The sequence below is a fragment of the Thunnus thynnus genome, chromosome 19, assembly GCF_963924715.1.
Source record: "Thunnus thynnus chromosome 19, fThuThy2.1, whole genome shotgun sequence".
Classification (NCBI taxonomy): Eukaryota; Metazoa; Chordata; class Actinopteri; order Scombriformes; family Scombridae; genus Thunnus; species Thunnus thynnus.
Window position 1 is genome coordinate 20349876 of NC_089535.1, and position 18213 is coordinate 20368088.

Consider the following 18213-nt stretch of genomic DNA (forward strand, 5'->3'; position numbering starts at 1 on the left):
TTTGGATGCAGGTGATAAGCAGAGCAGAGTTATCCCAAACTGTCTGTGAGAGTGATGCTTTTGTTTGCAGTCCGGTTGTATAAAATACTGAACGGGGCGATGGCACATGCAGGAATGTCTTCTGCAGTGTATCCATTGGTGGATTGTGCACATCCACACAGTCAAAGATGCTGGTTTCAACTGAAGTGAATGGGTGACAGGAAATAATTGCAGGATGGGCATATAACCTTTTAAAGTCCACCTCCACTCAAAAACATGTTTTTCTCCTTGTTCCTACAGTTGAATGTTTCAGCTTGATTCTGCAGAATGATGTACTGTATGTGCAGAGTTTGACATTAGAAAACTGTTTTCACATTATCTGAAGACAGAAAGTTTCTCTGAGCTCATTGAATCTGATTTTTAGGGCCTATGAGCAGGATTTGTGACATCACAACTAAATTGGAAGCCAATCCTGGTTCAATATTCAACCTACACTTTCGTGTGATGTGGAAACTTGAAGCCTCCAGTGCACAAACACTGAGAATGGACTTTACAGTTAACAAGGAGACAACTTGTGTCCAGCAGTTAAACCTCTGAAATGAAAAATATTTGCATATTTATGGATTCTGGAATTTCAAATGAGGGAGAAGGAGTAGATGCCATTTTAAGGGTTTTAACGTGGTAATTTTTAAAACGTTTTTTGGTTGGAAAACCATATAAGACACACATTTTTGTTCCAAGCAGAGTATTTTTGTATGTCTTAATACATGTCTGGAGAGGATCAAATATATGTTCAAGCATGATGCTTGAGTTGAAGTAATTCTTTGCAGAAGATCATCGCAGGACAATTTCACTAAATAGATTTTGAGTTTGAAATAACAGATAATTTTTCTGGGAGGACCTGCACACCTTCAGGGTTTTTCATGAAAAAAGGAGAAGCCTGATACTTCATATTGTTAGTCAGCAGAAAAATGTGATGTTTTAGTGAACATATGTTTAAACAGGCCCCAAAAAAGTCAATACCAATATGACTATATGTTCTTCTCTCATGTACTGAGTGTCACATCCTGTGAGGTGGCTCTTTCCTCCTTATGCCACACCCCTATCCAAGCACACACATTTCCCAGACAAGTGATTAGAATGAGCACAGATATGCTAAAACCAGGCTCCTATTTAGTCATTTTGTTGATTCATCCTGTTACGACCGCATCGACTTCAGTGATGTTTATGTCACTGCCTAGCAAGGCATACACACACAGAGACACAAAGAAAGCTGACGGCTCAGCCAGTGCACTCACTCTTTTGCTCTGTCAGGTATTCATTTCAGCTGTGACAGCCTACGCTTACCCTGCAGAAACACTGGCTAAATAGATAGGGGCTGTTTGTGTGTGTGTGTGTGTGTATATGCGCCTGTGTGTGTGTGCACGGCAATATTTGCCCATGCCATGTTTATAAAATGTCATCCTTGGCTGTTCTGAGAATGCCTCCCTGTCCAAATTGCTGTCCCCTAGCAATATGAGTGAGGAATATTGCAACAACCAAACATCGTTTCAAGGTAGGCTGCAAATCTCTGAGTGGGTTGGTTATGTATATAGCTGCAGGGTGTTTTTTTGTTTTGTTGTTTTTGTTTTTTTTACCATAATGGAATCTATTTAGATGAGAGGAAATGAGTTGGAAACCAACCAACTTGGAAAAAAAATCTAGCGAATAAATCCTTAATGCACAGTGTGATTGGTGTGCTCTAGGTGTCGGCCATTGTACTGTACTTCTGGTTTCCTGACTCATCTTTATCTCTTACACAAGAGCTGGGAACCTTTTACCTATCAGTGAAAGCAAATGCCTCAAATCCTTGAAAAAGATTGTATGAGTCTTTTGAAATCATGAAACCACTGGTCTTCATCTGAGTCAGTTAATGAGTTCATTTTGTTGAGGGGAGTAGCTTCATACAGCTTCAAGGTTAAGTGGAGGAAAAATAATTCAAATCTGAACGGAGGTTCAACCATGCACAAAGCTCAAAGACTCTGAATATGCAACACTCTGCTTTCTAATTTGTACTAGAAATCGAAAAACAGATCATGATAGACAGTCACAACTTTTTGGGGGGACTGAAGAAGAAACAGTTCCAACTAAATTAAGTGCAAACAAGAGAGGTAAGTCTTTAATAACAGAACACATCCAAACCCAAACCGAAAAGATGCAAGAAAACAGGTCTCATCACAGAAGGACTGTTTGTTCAGTTGTGAATGTTCATCATTATAAAATAACATGTCAGAGTTCGACTGGTTGTCTGTGTTTATGTTTACTATTTATCTACCAAAAATTTAATGGTGGTCTTGTGTTTGTTGTGTCGTGATATTACAAGAGCACTGGTGAGATCTCCAGAGGTTGGGCAAAAAGTGTGTCTGTTTTGGGTCCCTGACTGAAAAAGCTCTTGGATGTATTACCATTTTACATGTACCTTATAACTTCTTCTGATCCTGTGTCATTTATAACCCTGAAGCCATATGAAGAAGTAAAGCTTCTGGACCATAACTCAAACTCTGACAAGTTAAATGATGATGTTATATATGTAGCTTTCTTTAAGAAACCAAGAGTGCATCAGTGAAGTGCAGGACAACATTATACAGTGCTCCATAAAATAAGATTTCATATTGTCCTATAATCCACCACAAGATGCCAACCAGATGGTCTTAATGAATATAAAGGTGTCTTGCCAAAGCTTTATATCTTTTTTTTTTGTCCCCAACAAACAGTCAAAAGGATTACTAGAAAATGAATGACCTAAGCCAAATCAAATGCATTGTCAAAAGTCAAAAACATGACGACATCGATGGTAAAATCAACCTATTCTTGTGTGTGTTTTTCCTTTTCCCCCCCTCAAAGATACAAGGTTTCAGCAAGACACGGAGGACATAAAGACTTAACTGGCTGGGTTCAACCTCAGGTCATTTACACTCTCAATGAGTCTCAACATAAGACTCAAGTGAATTAGCCCATTAAGCTTAAATACCAAAGAGTCTTCATATCTGTGATCAAGCTTATCGTCATGGCAAGCAAATCTGTACCCTTGAAGAGACAAGGCTTAGAAGGAAGGGATGAGTCAAAGAAAAATATGACAGGATCAGAAAGGTGAAAAGGAGGTGAAGAACATGGGGGGGTTGCACAGCTCTTCAGTGACAGCAACAAGCTAGTGAGGGTCTCAGAACAGATTTGGTTCAAGGTCCCTGGTTCACCTTTGTCCAATTCCTCTTGCCTGATCAAATCTCATGTACCAGAAGTTTGGGAAATGTTTTACTGGAGTTGCAAAGCAGGATCTGATCCTTGGAGGACGTTTCAGTCCAGTGTTCAGGGAGAATCCTGAGCCTAAAGAAGGATTCAGCTTCCAGAAATTTGTTAAGGTTCCAGCTCCAGAACTCAGACAAAGATCCTTTTCCAGAACTGACAGGAGGTTTTGGAAACTGGTCCCGTGTCTAACCAGATTCCTCTGAGTAAAACAGAGGAGAAAAGCTTCAGAACTCCGGGAGCGTTTTTGTGTGTTGGTTAGTCTGCTGGTGGGACTGGCTATACTGAGGAAACTGGTTAGACTGGTGCGTAGTAGACTGGCTTGGTGCAGTCTGGTTTGCTTGCTGGTTTTCTGATTGGTACTGTTCTAACTCTCTCTTCCTCCTCATGGCTGATTGCAGCTGCTGCTTGATTACGAGGATTTGACCCTCCAGTTCTGACAGCTCCTGAACCAGTGGGTTCCGACCCACACCCAACCCGGGGCCACAGTCACCCACACCCAAACCCCGGCACTGTCCCTGTGTTATGCTTTGCCCAGAGCTCCCCTGCCCTGGCCCCAGTCCTTGGCCCAGCCCCCGCCCTAACAGGTCGGAGCGACCGTTCGTGTTGGTCACTATGGGCAGGTGTTTCTCCAGCAAGGGAAGAGAATGCAGATGAGGCAGGGGAGAAGGGGGTGGTGGAGGAGGAAGATCCTGAGAGGATGGGCGCTCCAGGTCGTTCTGCATCTCTTGTGGAAGGACCCTACGCCTGTTACAGTGGGAGGACTCTGCAGGATTCCAGGATGCTGATTGGTTGTTTCCTTCATTGCATCTGGAGATAAGATAGATACAGGGGGAAATGTAAGGTGTCAGTTCTGTTTTCGTCATAATGTGTGAAAATTATGTATCATCTGACTGCATCTTTACAGGCTAAATGCTACAAAAATGAATAGCTCAGATGTTATCTTTCTCCCTGACTATTGTATAGACACACAGATGATCTCTACGCTGTATTGACACTATGAGTTGCAGCTGCACTACAATTCTGTGCATTTTGTTTGACAAAATGCAATTTAGAACCAGAAACGAAATAGTAAACAAGAAAAAAAAGTGAAGACAAATTTCTCTAACACAGAGCCTCATGTCAAGACTTTAGACTCTTATTTTAATCAGAGTGCCACCCTTTTCCTGTCCAAATAGTCTGAATAGTTTTATTGCCCACTTGGGGGTGTATATGATTGTAGATTTTGAAGTGATCCAGGCCACCTTGAAGGCCAAGTGTCCTTGCAATTTGATTGTCTCGACTTTCATGATGACATTTATTATAGCACAGTATATCTTTATTTTAAGATTATATTGGGACATTAGCAAGATTAGGACATCAATGGTGAAAGGCTCTTTCAGAGAAGCTATGGTTAGTGTGTTGCAGGGCTTGCAGAGTTTTGTGTTAGTCATGTCAATTTACTGTATGACCTTATTTCTCTTTTTTTAAATCAGGTTTGGTAAGTGTCCTTATGGTCTAACAAGCTAGTTTAATTACCATTACCAACTTCTTTTCTTAGAACATGGCCATTATAGTTCATATAAAAGTACATCCAATGATTGTTCAGCTGTTAATGAGGTCTGTGATGCAGCAGGTAGAGCAGCAATTCACAATGTTAGAACAAAATAAATCAACTGACGTCTGGATTCAGTCTTAACAATGTCATAATCAGTCATTAATGAAATTTAATGCAAATAACCAGAGCATTTTCATTCACTCTTTTAATTAATAGCCCTCCATAACATGCAGACATTCAAGATAAAACAATAAGAGGACCTTGACCTTAAAGACCCACTGGAGGAAACCATATGCCTGTCCAATTACTTTCCTCTGGCGCCAAGACTGATGCCACCAACTGCTCCCATACAACCTGGAGGTCTACCTTCATCTTGAAGCCAATGAGCAGTAGCAGCAGTAATGTGGGATGGAGGTGTGAGGTGTCAGTTTGACACGACATCAATAAATAATGTCATGATCTGTAAAGGTTTAAACACGTATAATCTGACACTTGGAATGAAAGCTTTCTCTTAGTGCTGCTCCAGAGTGATGGAAGATCTAAGTGATCAATCAATCAGTGTCCGTTTTACAGTGTTTGCCCTGCTTTCTTTTTAATTATTCTAAATGATCATGTTTCCTGTACTGTATAAGCATATCAAACCACAGAGCAGCTTCTCCCTTTCTACACACCATCAGCACATGATAGAAAAAAGTGCCCTCTGCAATACATGATTGGATGTTCCCTGCCAACTGTAGTCATTAATAGGATAGTTTTGACTTAACAGAAATTTACAAAAGAACAAAATTTGGTTTCCTCTCTCAAAAAGAAACTTTTCATGTCTATCAGACCAGATCTGGACACAGCAAAATTACAGAGATTTCATTAAAGGAGTACAGAAAAGAGATTCACATCATATCAATTTGCACCCTTACTGAAGAACTCTCTAAATCAAAGATATTTTCACTGACGATAAAAAAATGACAGGACAAATCTAATGAGATATTCCTGACATCAAAGGAGACCTTAAGCTGAGGGATGAGACGTCTGAATATGAGAACATAAAAGATTTTCATCTTTAAATGATATATGCACCTTTTGACAAAAAGGCACCTGTACTTGCATCAGGGCTGCAATGAAAGAAAGGATCATTTTCAATGTGGCAACATTATCAGATCTCTTAAGCCTTAAAAGGTGCAATATACAACATTCAGCCCCACTAGATGTCACACTATAGCACCAGCATCTCAGACCAAAACAAATGTGTGCGTGGTTTACTCAGTTAAGTTGAAAAAAAAAAAAAAGAAAGCTGCCCCTGAACCGACAGCTCACGAAACTCAGATCGAACTGTGAAATTAGGCAGTTGCTGATCAAATATGAATCAAGATTCTGTCACTGCATTGCCTAAACATATTTCAGTATACTGTTTAGCTGTAATATGATAAAGTTTGTGATCAGGCTACCATCTTGAAGACAGATAGACGGGAGGACACAGAAGGACTCACATGCACTAACATGCAAGTGTGGCCAGACCAGCTATCAAAACAAAGAACAGAGAAGCTCAGGTTGGGAGTGTGATTTCATTCTCTGCTCAGGACTCCATTACTCCACTATATCTTCACATAGCAAATACTTGTTTGCTGAGATCTAGTGGGGCTGAATGTTGTATATTGCACCTTTAAGTCTTAAAATAATCTTCAGCATCTCCATACTGTAAGCATTACTTTTACTTTTAATGTTAGAATTTGCTGATTTTTAGAGCACAGATGTTCTGTAACTATGTCATATCAAAGCAGGTAGAATATTTCAGATAGATCCCTGGTAGGCGTTACATTGTTTGGACTGATAATAATTGCTGGTTGAGTCATCAGCCATTAGTTCTCAGTGAATCTGGAAAAGTCAGGCTTTTACGTCACTGCCTAAAACTCACCTTTATAGTCTAGATTTTATACTTTTATTTTGATTAACTGTTAACTTGCATACACTGTTTTTGACTCAATGAATATATCTTTTTTTCTATTCATTCATTTGGAAAGCACTTTGTGACTGCTCTGACAGATGCTATGTAAATAAAAGTTGATTCTTATTATTTGTAGTAATAATACTTCTCAGCTTCTAGTCCCTCCACACTACCCAAAAATCCATATCCCTCCATCCAGGGTTGGTGTCTATTTTCCCACTTGCCTTTTACCTGCCTTTAACTTAATTTCCTTTGCATTTAGGGGGACAGAGTGGTACTTTCAACTGTCATGATATGAATGGGCATGACGTGTCAGACTGTCATTTCACTGGAAAATATATAAACACAAACTCTTTTAGTTTAGTTTTTTTTTTTTTTGTTGCTTGGTAGCTATTACCACAGTAGACACAAGAAATCAGAAGTGGAAATGTGCACCATGCAGCTTTGCACAATGCAATTGTGATCAGCAGATAAAAAGTTTTTTTTAAAGCTGTGCATTTACCTTAAAGCTGGAGTGTGGGACTTTTGTCTCCCCCTTCTGGCAGTGAGAGTAAAGGGGGGCGCTTGGCTGTGATTGCCTGACACAGACATGAAGCTTGCACTCATGCGCCCCCCAAATGACAGGCACACAGCAAGGTCTGGTAAAAACTGCTATGTTTGACGGTCCACTGGCCCAAAAACGTATTTTTTGACAGTCAACCAGCCCACCGGGATGTGTCTCAGTATGCCCGTACACCACTGGCTGTAACCTACCGTTGCAGCTGTAAAATGGTAGATAAGTTGTTTTGAGCATCACACAACCTCAGCAAAATGACTTGTTTCACTATCAGAATTTGATCCATTTGGTCTGATAATATTTGGAAAGAAAGGAAGAGCTGCATGATTAACGGCCAAATGGCCAACGTGGGAATGTCATGCCTGACATGAGATTTAAAAACTCAAACTCAAACTGTATGCTGTGAAATACAGAGAGATTTACCTGGCGGTGATAGGCTTAATCACCATTGTGTGAACTTGTTTCGCAAGGGCTTGACTGTAATGGACATTCATTTATATGTAAAAATTCTGCACTGCAGGTTTAAAATATATATTACTTACTTCTTAAGTGTTTGTGTTGTGTGAAGGATTATGTGGATGTGAAAGAAGAACTACATGACAAACATATATATATATAACATATATGTTTTTAAACTGTGAAGCTCATTACTGTGTTCCTCTCATTAACATCAGAGGGCTTCTTTGTTTCCAGCTCAAAAACAAATAGAGCTCTTTGTTTTACATTCTGTATAGGAGGAGACCAGGAGCCTTACATGGAACCTCAAGTCAGCCTAGTTTTTCCTTATTGTTTACAGAGAGATAAATAATTTTGTTTTCACAACTGCTGAGTGTTACTGTAGGTACCCCTGCTCCTTTCTTTCAGAGAGGCCAGATCCCCCTTTCCTCTACCACTCTACCATCCCTCTACCATCCTCCAGATAATCTCCAGAGATATCGTGTCCCTCTCACTTCCACTATCCAGGGTCACCAGATTCTCCTCATTAAGATATGTCTCAATCCTTAATTTACATTTTCATAAATATTGATTTTTTTCCCCACATGCAGTAGTTTTATGCATGTCCTTGCAACCTACTGTAGATCCAGAGTTGTTGCAGTGTTGTCACTGCAATTCATACTTTATACCTTATCCCCTAAATTTATCTGCTGCAGTTCTACATGCTACGTCCTTGGAATAGAATGAACAGTATTTCCCAACCCATCTGTCAGTGCAGATTTTGCTACCACCAGTCACAACAAGACACAGGCAGGGCTTGTAGCACAGTGCGTAGGGAGTTGGGGCACAGGTGCAGCAGAGAATATGCACCCTGCTGAAATGTCCTTGATTAAGAGATTGAATCCGTGCCAGCTCAGGGGTGCAGTTCTGTACGGCTTTGAATGACCTCTTGACCACCATGTGGTAGTTGAAAATCCAATTACGAGACATTAGTCATGTTAGATCAAGTTTAACTTCTGAATGCCAAATTTGGTCTTCATGTATTGGACTGTTCTTTAAATGGCGGTGATGGTTCACTACACATCATTTTTGCACGAAAATATTCCCATCTCATTGTCACAAATTACACAGAAGGGCTGCCACAAGGAAGCACAACCGCTCCCCAGTGAGTTAGACCACCCGATTTGAGCCTATTGAATAGGCGTTATCAACACACATCTGTCCCCAGTATATGGGCTAGTAACCTGATGCGCCAGATGGTTTGTTACACAGAACCATCTCAAAAGTTGTCCGTAGAAACTGTTTGGAAAAGGGCAGGCACTTTGAAAAAATACTTGGCACATGATTGGATGAACCATCTGTCTATCACCATCTATCAAGGGCTATGGTTTCTCACTTAAGCCGCGCCTGTAGCTGCCAGTAGTTCTAGGACACTGATTGGTCCAGACCACTGGTGGTTTGGCCACAAGCACATAACTTGAAGCCTGACATGAGATTCTTGCGTGATCTTTCAAATCCAGCTGCCTTGCAAGGTAAATGGGCTAGTAGGGGCCTACTAAACCTATTAGTAGGTTCAGGAGGCTGTTATCAGGCATATGCTGTCATGTGACTGTCAAGTTTCTTTCTGTAAAAACAAAAAATGGCTGCCATTCCTTTTTATTCTCAGTGGAAAATGCAATATTTTAAGATAGTTTTGGAATTTAAAAGCGGTTTGATAATATTTCTAGCGAGAAATGTGCATTTTATTTTCATAATCTTCGTTCAGTGAATGTATATGATGTTTAGTTTGTTAGTTATAACAAAGATTCTTTTGGGTCTTTCTATCGTTGCTATGGTGGTTGCTATGGACTCTGGTATCGCTGAAACCACGTAGCTTACATGTTTGAATCATTGTCTTTGCGTTGTGTGGTTATCTGAGCTGTTATGTTAATGTGTGGTATTTTATGTCACTGAGATTTTGTGTGTGTTCATGGAGTCCCCCCCTTCACACACAACAGAGATAGTGGCGTTTGGATTTGGATAGATGTGATTGTGGCCGACTGGCGGAAATCTGAAATGGAATGAAGCCATCAAATCTTGTACCATGGTCATTTAAACAGGATGAAGACAGGATTATCAAACTGGACTTTACTTTTTTCATTTTTGATTAAATTTTGGATTTGAAAATGGCAGGTAATATATAGTATACATACATGAATCAACAGTTCAACAAGAAAACAGACTTTAAACTAGGAAAACATAAAACATGGAAAATTGATGTGAACAATTTGAATTTGAATACATGTGTCACTAAAACAAATGACAGTTTAACTGACTGGTTGAAGTGAAACAGCAATGATCCTATTTCATCTAATTTCTCATCAAAAAGAGTATAGCAGTTGAATTGTAACTGATATTACTGATGTACTAAAAGTGACAGATAGTCTTGTTTTAGCGTGGGCGTCGCTTAAAGGTCTTTTCTAGAACTACATGACCTCAACACTCCATTTGATACTAAATCACACGATCTTAATTGGCCATCAGAGAGAGTGTTTCGGGGTATTACAGACACTGCTCCTAATTCTCTCAGACAGACAGGTCTGTGATGCCTTAGGGTCGTTGTACATCCTTGTTACCACAATTAAGAAGTGAAATAAGTTATCGTTCCACCCTAAGTGGTCATAGCCAATTTCATTTTCACCCATATGCTCCACTTGGATACCTAACGCCTTCTTTTTATTATACTGATGAAACACAGATGTATATAAAGCACATATTGGTTTCTGTATTGATACTTTTGAGGTTTTTGGTGTAAAAGCTGTCATTGCACCAAAATGTTGCAATGAATATTTTCTTGTAATGAACTCCAAGCTGGGATTATTTACAGCATCCTATTTCAGTACAGTACAGACATTTTTGACACACAAGGTTTTTGCAGGACTCTGACAATATGACAGTAATAATTTCTGACTCTCAGACAGCATGCGGGCACGATGCAGAAGCGCTTGATTGAATGAGCATAATTATGCAGGAGTAGGTAATCTATCCTCATTACCACAGGCATTCTTCACATGGCCTTGGCTCCATAATTATTACGTGTATTTAATCTCCCCTTTGAGTACTCCACCTGAGTGTCTCCTCAGTGTGTGGTGCTAAGAAGGGAGAGATGTGAAAGAGAGTACGGCAGGATTTTTCAAACAGAGAAAGATAAAATGGAACTTTTTTTGCTCATCAAAAGCTTAAGGATGTTTTGATCTCCCCTTAGAGGCCTAAAGAATAGTTTAAATTCACCAGTTTTCTTTCCTTATGCATATTTGACATTAGTTATGCTTATCTGATAGCAAAACGGAAAATCCCAAATCATGTTGAATCATCGTAATGTGAAGAGTGACCAAATGTAAATAAAACAAGGCTATAAAAAGCATAAAAAACATGAATGACACTACAGTGACATACAGCTTAGTGGCATCAAAATGACTTTGAAGATTTATGAAACTAATCTGGACAAAGTCCACCCATGCAACATTTGAAATGACACTGAAACTGACCAAAAGAAGCTTTCATAATTGACTAAAACTCCCTCTCCTCACCCACGGTGCTAAACAACACTTGATGACGTCAGTATGAGATTATTTCCCCAATTTCCCTTACTGATAATTAGCCTTCAACAGACTGATCATTCTATTTAGTTTCTGATTAAAAATGGGTCCCTTAACTGCCACTTGGATGTTAATTGATGTCACTTATTCTCAGCCTGATAATTTGGCCAATGGACCATTAAGGTTTGGAAAATTGGCCTCCTGCTAGAAATGCTTCAGTGCACTTTTAATATGAATGTGGGTTACATATGGGCTCTTTTGTGACCCATAATGATACCCCAAAATTCAGCAAGGCACCTTTTTAGATATAAAAGGTTTGTTTGTTTGTTTGTGTATTGTTTGTCACATTATGTTAAAGTATTTAAAGACTGTAAGTGGTGTGAAAATGAATTACATTTAGTAGAGGGTGCAGTGGTTTGATACTACTATGTGAGGAGTAACAAAACATGTGACAGAAAGAGAAACAAAGCATGTAAAGCATGTGTCAGCATTACTTACACTTCGGAGCTGTCTAAAGTGAGTGGCAGGTGGAGTTTTGCACAACACAACTGGGCTTAGTTCACATTAAGTTCAGTCAGTTGGGGAAGGGTTTTTCCTCAAATCAAATTCATTAAAAAACATTACATCAAGCATGAAGACAGTATTACAGTACATTACTTGTCTACTGGATGTAATCGAGTGAAGTGAAACTGAACTGAGCCCAGTCTTTAATGATGGGGACAGTACCTCTTCTCAGGCTTGGTAACAGTTGGTAGTTTGTCATCAGTGAAGACTGAGTTGAGGGCCCGATGTAATCTCTGGAAAACAAGCAACACCAGCACTTTAGCTGTCACATGGTTACTGTAAATGAGACGTCTGTTTTTTATGATTATAATGATGTTTACTGGGGACTTGAAGGGCTGTGTGCGTTAATGAGAATGAGAAGGACAGACAACAACAACAACAACAACAAATGTGTCACTGTCTGAATACACATATGGAGTGGTAAGTACACTTTGCTGCAAATACTGTTTCACTTATACTTTGGTAAAGTTTAGACTTTTATTTGCACCACTCATCCTTGAAATTGAGTATTTTTACAATGTGATGTGTATGTTGTGTGTTTGTGTGTGAGTTCAGTACCTGGCTAGTGTGCAGCCAGTATTTGAAGCGTGGCTCCTTGACCCTTGGGATCACCAGCTTGTACACAATGTGTTCTGCTATTGTGGTCAGTAGAGATAAGGCCACGCCCACACACAGCATCACAAACAGACCGGAGAAATGCTTTATACCCATCTGCAGCGTCTGGAGAGAGACAGAGTTAGTGAATTACAAAGAAAAAGAGAGAAAGAAAGTGGAGAAATGGAAAGAAGAAAGTAGATACAGAGAATATAAACTAATAATAGTTAAACAATACTACAACTGCATACTTATATCATTTAAGCAGGTGTGGTTTGCAATAGTAGGTGTGGCAGTAGCTTTTGGTTGGTGTATGCAAAACTGTTTCTCCAGCTAGCACTGTAAAGATAACACTATTGTAATTTTTTTTGCATTGTTACCCATAAAATGTGTGAACCCACTGATGTGTTCACCACAATCAAAAATTTCGACTGTATCTATTACAGCAAGTTTAGCGAAAACAAGAGGAGTCAATGACTCCTATTGTTTCCAAAATTCCATTAAAAACAGCTTGCATAGACAAAACGCTTCATTGACAAATGTAATGCATCATGTATTTTTGGTCCTTACAACACCATAAACACTGCAACTGCATCAAAAGCTTTTTATACAAAAAATTTATGTGAGGGGACCATCGACTGGGTACACTTAGAACTCTGCCTCAAAGATCCCCTGCAGTCTTTTGTCTTAAGATGTATATAAAATGCTCTAATTTGAATACTAATTTGTGTCTAATATGGTTTTTCAACAGAAAAAGCTACCTCATTAAAAGTTTCATCAAATGTTTAACTGCTGGCCAAAAGATGTCTCCTTCACTGAAAGGTCCATTCTCAGTGTATGTGTACTGGAGATTTCAAGTTTTCACATCACACTTGTATGAGTTGAATAGTGGTGCACTACTGTGACTACACTACCACTACATCCTAGTTGTGATGTCACAAATCATGCGTGTAGTTACACGCCTTAAACTCAGATTTAAGGTGAGCGCAGAGAAGTTTCCCCCTTCAGCAGATGGATGTGAAAACAGCTTTCTAGTGTCAAACTGCACATACATCAGTCTTCACAGAGAGGCTCAAACATCCAACTGAAGGAACAAGATGCAAAACACATTTTTGAGTGGAGGGGGACTTTAAATTTTGTTTTAACTGCCATCAGAAGTAAACAATGGTATGCAGCAATGGGAAAAGTGATAATTGTCTCCAAACTGAATAATTAGTTGCCTTACAGAGTCACTAATGTAAAAAAAAAAATGCAATGCATGTGTGCAGAACTGAATAAAATGATGCTAAATTATCTTTGAAAGAGAAATGAAAGACTATTCAAGAGAAACCTGAGAAACGTGATACATACAGAATGAGTTCCTTTTTAAATCATAGTTAGATTTTGACTATTTTCTGAAAAGAAAGAAGCAAAACCTCAGACTGTTTCACTCTGGAATACCAAACTTCTCACTGAGATTGTGATATTTTTTCCCCTCACATCTTAATTTTCACTCGCTCTGTTCTACATCTCCAATGTGTCGGCACAGAGGAACAGAAGAAATGTATCACAAGTCTTTAATGTGATATCACAGTTTTCTTAACTGAACACTTGTTGCAGTTACTGCAGATGTACAGTTTCATATGAATCTTTTTACTGCCGTGTATGGAACAGCTTGCGATACAGGTGCAGCTGCAATGATTGCATTATAAAGTCATGTTGGAAATAAATACGTGATGGATTAAATTCACCATTGCAGTATTGTGACTTGGCGGGTGGGCTGTAATGAAATTTTGGAGAGCGGGAGCCTATGATTCCTGGGAATCACACAGACAGTAGTACAATCGGACTGCTGAATACGTTTTAAATTTTTTGGGAATGAATTGGGATGGGGAAAAAAATAAAATGGTATTATCCTTTAACAGTAGGCCAAGCTTAGGATACATGACATTAATCTAATCTAATACTCCACTGAATAAAATGCAGAGTAATTTAGTGTATATCAACCCACTCTAACATTCCTCACAGTTATGGGTGTTCCTTGGATCAGCACATTTGAGCACATATACGACCAAGTTTTGGCAACACACACACTTCCTGCCTCTTACCGCTATATGTAACCATATAGACCAACGATTTCTCACTGTGATCTTATTATTCACAATTACACCTCTATGTTTTTTACCATCTTTGGTTCACTACACTCATTGATTAATTGCATAAATTTGCTGCAAAAAATATATGAATAATTTCAATGAAACACTCATAATCTTCATCCCTTTGATCACAATTTATTTCTTGGTACTGTTAAGTTTGGCCCTCTTAATGTTAGGTAATTGAATAATATGTCATTTATTGGTATTGATTTTATTACTTCAAATGGGATCAACTTGTTTGGGGTGACAGAGAGCTGGCTGAATGACAGAGCGTTTGGCTGCCTCACTAAAGCCAATCCATCAGATTTTTCATCTTTTCAGAAACCCGGGCTTGCCGCTGCTGCTGCTGCTGCTGGTGGTGTAGCAGTCATTCATTGGAATAAAAGATTGCTGGAAAAATGCTGAGCAGGACTAAACTGAGCCAGCCTTGTCAGTAATTCATTGCTTATATCACATGAATTTCCTGCTGATGCCGTCCAGTGTCCGTTTTGACAGCACATTGTGACTGTGCCAAAACATGCTACTTTTGTTGGACTTTCTGGGTGACAATGAAGCTGTATAAGCAAGCGAGCACCACCAACATGACGGCTGAAAATCATTTTAGCAAGATTTGATTTTATTCTATAGCACCGAGTATCCATAATATGAGAAATATGTGCACATAATCATCATACTGTGATTTCTGCAGGGCACCTGACTGATATGGTTGTGTGTAAAATTAAATGACTGAGCAGCTTTTTCTGTAGGCAGGTTGCAGCATGATGCTGCAAAATGACATGCACCTGGAGAAAATTAAATGTCTGCAACTGTAGATAATATCTATAACACGTTTAACTGTTACACAGTGGAAAATGGTTTACATCAGCAACATTGAATCTGTGGCACTGCAATGTACTTCTGACACCAGACTTAGGATTTAATGTAAACAGAAATGTCACACGGTAGCTATGAAAAAAAAATCTAAAAATTAAATTTAAAAAGGGATAATAGTGTGCAGTCCGTACTGCGCTAGGAGACACTTTTGGGGATTCCAAAGTCACAGCTGGGTGGAGAGACCGCCAGGCTGCTAATAGAGCTAAGTGCTCAGTAATAGCAGAGCAGAGCGGAGCACGGGGCCTGGACTGCTTAGAACTGAAGTTATGGGGACACAGCTTGGTTAGCAGCTGGAGGGTCAGGGGGCAGAGTTGGAATTAGAAAGGAGCAGTTACTGCACATGGAGGTTGTGGAGGCAGTGTAGAAAGTATTTTGAGATTACAGCTAGAAAAATGGTCAATCGAGGAGCCGAGTACTTGGTAAGGGTGTGCTTGAAGGGCTTTGTAAAATGAAATCCCATGATAGGGAAGTGACAGGAAAGCTGCTTTGATATAATTATGGTATTTTCAATTATTAATTATGAATAATCAGACAGTTAGTTCATTATATTTTATTTTTCATGATAATTGGTGGCCAAGTTCCCTTTTTTTGACAGGATGATGCATGCAAAGCTTTTACCTTACCTGATAATTATCTATATTTAATCTACTCAATTTACTTTGTACTGCTATAATTAAAGCTGCATTAACGGGTTTTTTTTGGCCATTTGAGGGCAGCTGAACAAGCTGTAAACATATTATCTCCTTACAGTATAAAGTTGTTGTGGCAAACATGTTAGCAAAGACTTACCTATTTACACATCTGGCAAAGAAGAAGCAACATTAGCATTTATTATGAGTTGTGTTTCTGGCCATCTGATAAATACAATTCAATTATTAACTCTCCTCTTGGTCTCCGACAAATTCTGAAGGAAATATCTGACTCTTTAGCTGCTAGATGCTCCAATTTCTTCTTTCTAACTTTGTCATGTAGTGCTGGGCATGTAATTGGTTTATTAAATCCTTTTCTCTAAAAACAGCTGAGAAAAGTGAGACTGAACCAAAACAGTAAAATTTCTAGAAAACAAAACAATCACCTGAAAGATGCTAAAATGCTCCTTAGAGCTGAGGGGAGCAGAGTTGGGTGAGTTTGTCAGTATGAGTGAACCCTTTCATGTCAATAGCCATTTGACCTCCTCGTTGTCTTTGATATGCTTGGCAAAAACAAAAAGCCTGGGATACAAATGAAACACTGCACTGTATATATTTGAACCGTATCCGTGGGTGGTGACAGGAAGACACTGTACGTCAAAACTCAACATCTAAAATGTCTCCGTCAACACAAACACTAGACTTCCTGCTGTTCTACGTGGTTCTCTTCTTACCTCAGTCACAGCAAAGCTGCGCTTGCCACAGGGCACGACCTTGTACCATTTGTCATGCAGCATGTCCATGAAGCCATCTGACTTGTACTGACTGACAAGCTCTGAGATGTTGGAGGTGAGTGGAGAGTTCTGAGGGAGCCCAATCCCATAGCCTGCCAGCGGACACACAAATACACAATACAGACTCTTCAGTGAGTATTATTCTGTCACAACAGCAAAAACATTTCCACTTCACCTCCATGTACTGCCATTATATTCTTTCATTAGTTCATGCCTTATGAAGCAGAAAGCAGCATGTTTTTTTTTTTCAATTTTGCCAGCTGCTTATCAAAAAGCATAATTGTTATTCAAAAACACAGCAGGTACTTGATAGTGTAAGTATATCTTAGAATTTCTCCGCATGTCAGGTAAGTGTGACAAATTCAGCAATAGCCAATTACTGAAGTGCCTTGCCTTGCTAGAAGTACACTGATTTGTATTGTATCCAGAAGGCTTAAGGGTGCATTAAGTAATTAACAACAACATAGGAATCTGGGACTGTGGTGGCCTGTAATGGAAGTAACCACCATGGGAACATTTTCACAGTGGGAGGAAGAAGCTTGCTAAATGGATGAGAGATTAACAGCAGACAGTGGAGAACGTAAGCTTTTGAAAGCCAGAAGATTAACTACAGTGTAAATGTTGAGTGATTGATATTGTTATATTTAGGGCTGACCCAAAAATGCTCCCGGTCAGTCTGCGGTCATGCAGAAAGATTTCTGAAAACCTAATGACAATTAAAAAGCAAAACATATTTGTGAAAACTATTGTGAGGCTGGAAATAAGACTACTGTTTTCAGCTTATTCCCTGTGCAAGACCAACAATGACAAAATATTGACTTGTCAACTAAAAGTTTCTCAATAAATCAGTTACCCTAATTGACTGAATCCACTGACAAGATAGAGCTCCAGTTTCCTTCTCTTACCTTCTATAGCAAATGGTTTCCCGACTGTTAGAGTTTTACAGTCTGCATCTATGGAGACCTCATAGTCCAGCAGAGCTTTGTCCATGATGAATGCATCCAGTTTCTGAGGGTCAGCCCTGTAAACACACAGCAAGAAGATATACTCTAGGAGCAAAGAAAGTTCAGATGTAGTAAAAGGAAGTCACACCTTTTGCTTCATGCACTGTAGATAACAACAAGCTGCTGCCCTGTTGCTCTACCAAAAAAGAAACTGTAGACGATTTTCAAATGATGTTGTCTGTTCAGCTGTAAGAAGGTGCAATAACCGGTTCTTTGAGAGGATGTGAGACTTGTGAAATGTGAGATCAGCTTTACTCCTCAATGTACTATACAGCTTTCATCTAACACGACATGTTGTACAAATTAAACATTTC

General features: G+C 39.3%; 1 protein-coding gene across 1 annotated transcript in view; it reads right to left on the minus strand.

Moving 5' to 3' along the window:
• Nucleotides 1-2110: 2110 nt before the first annotated feature.
• Nucleotides 2111-18213, minus strand: part of grin3a (glutamate receptor, ionotropic, N-methyl-D-aspartate 3A) — a 54892-nt gene continuing 38789 nt past the window's right edge. The window contains exons 6-10 of the mRNA XM_067574801.1: nucleotides 17801-17916; nucleotides 16836-16987; nucleotides 12429-12590; nucleotides 12033-12103; nucleotides 2111-4071 (exon numbers count right to left, since the gene is read on the minus strand). Of these exons, the coding sequence (XP_067430902.1) occupies nucleotides 3489-4071; nucleotides 12033-12103; nucleotides 12429-12590; nucleotides 16836-16987; nucleotides 17801-17916 (1084 nt within the window). The 3' untranslated portion in view covers nucleotides 2111-3488. The remainder of the gene's footprint in view (nucleotides 4072-12032; nucleotides 12104-12428; nucleotides 12591-16835; nucleotides 16988-17800; nucleotides 17917-18213) is intronic.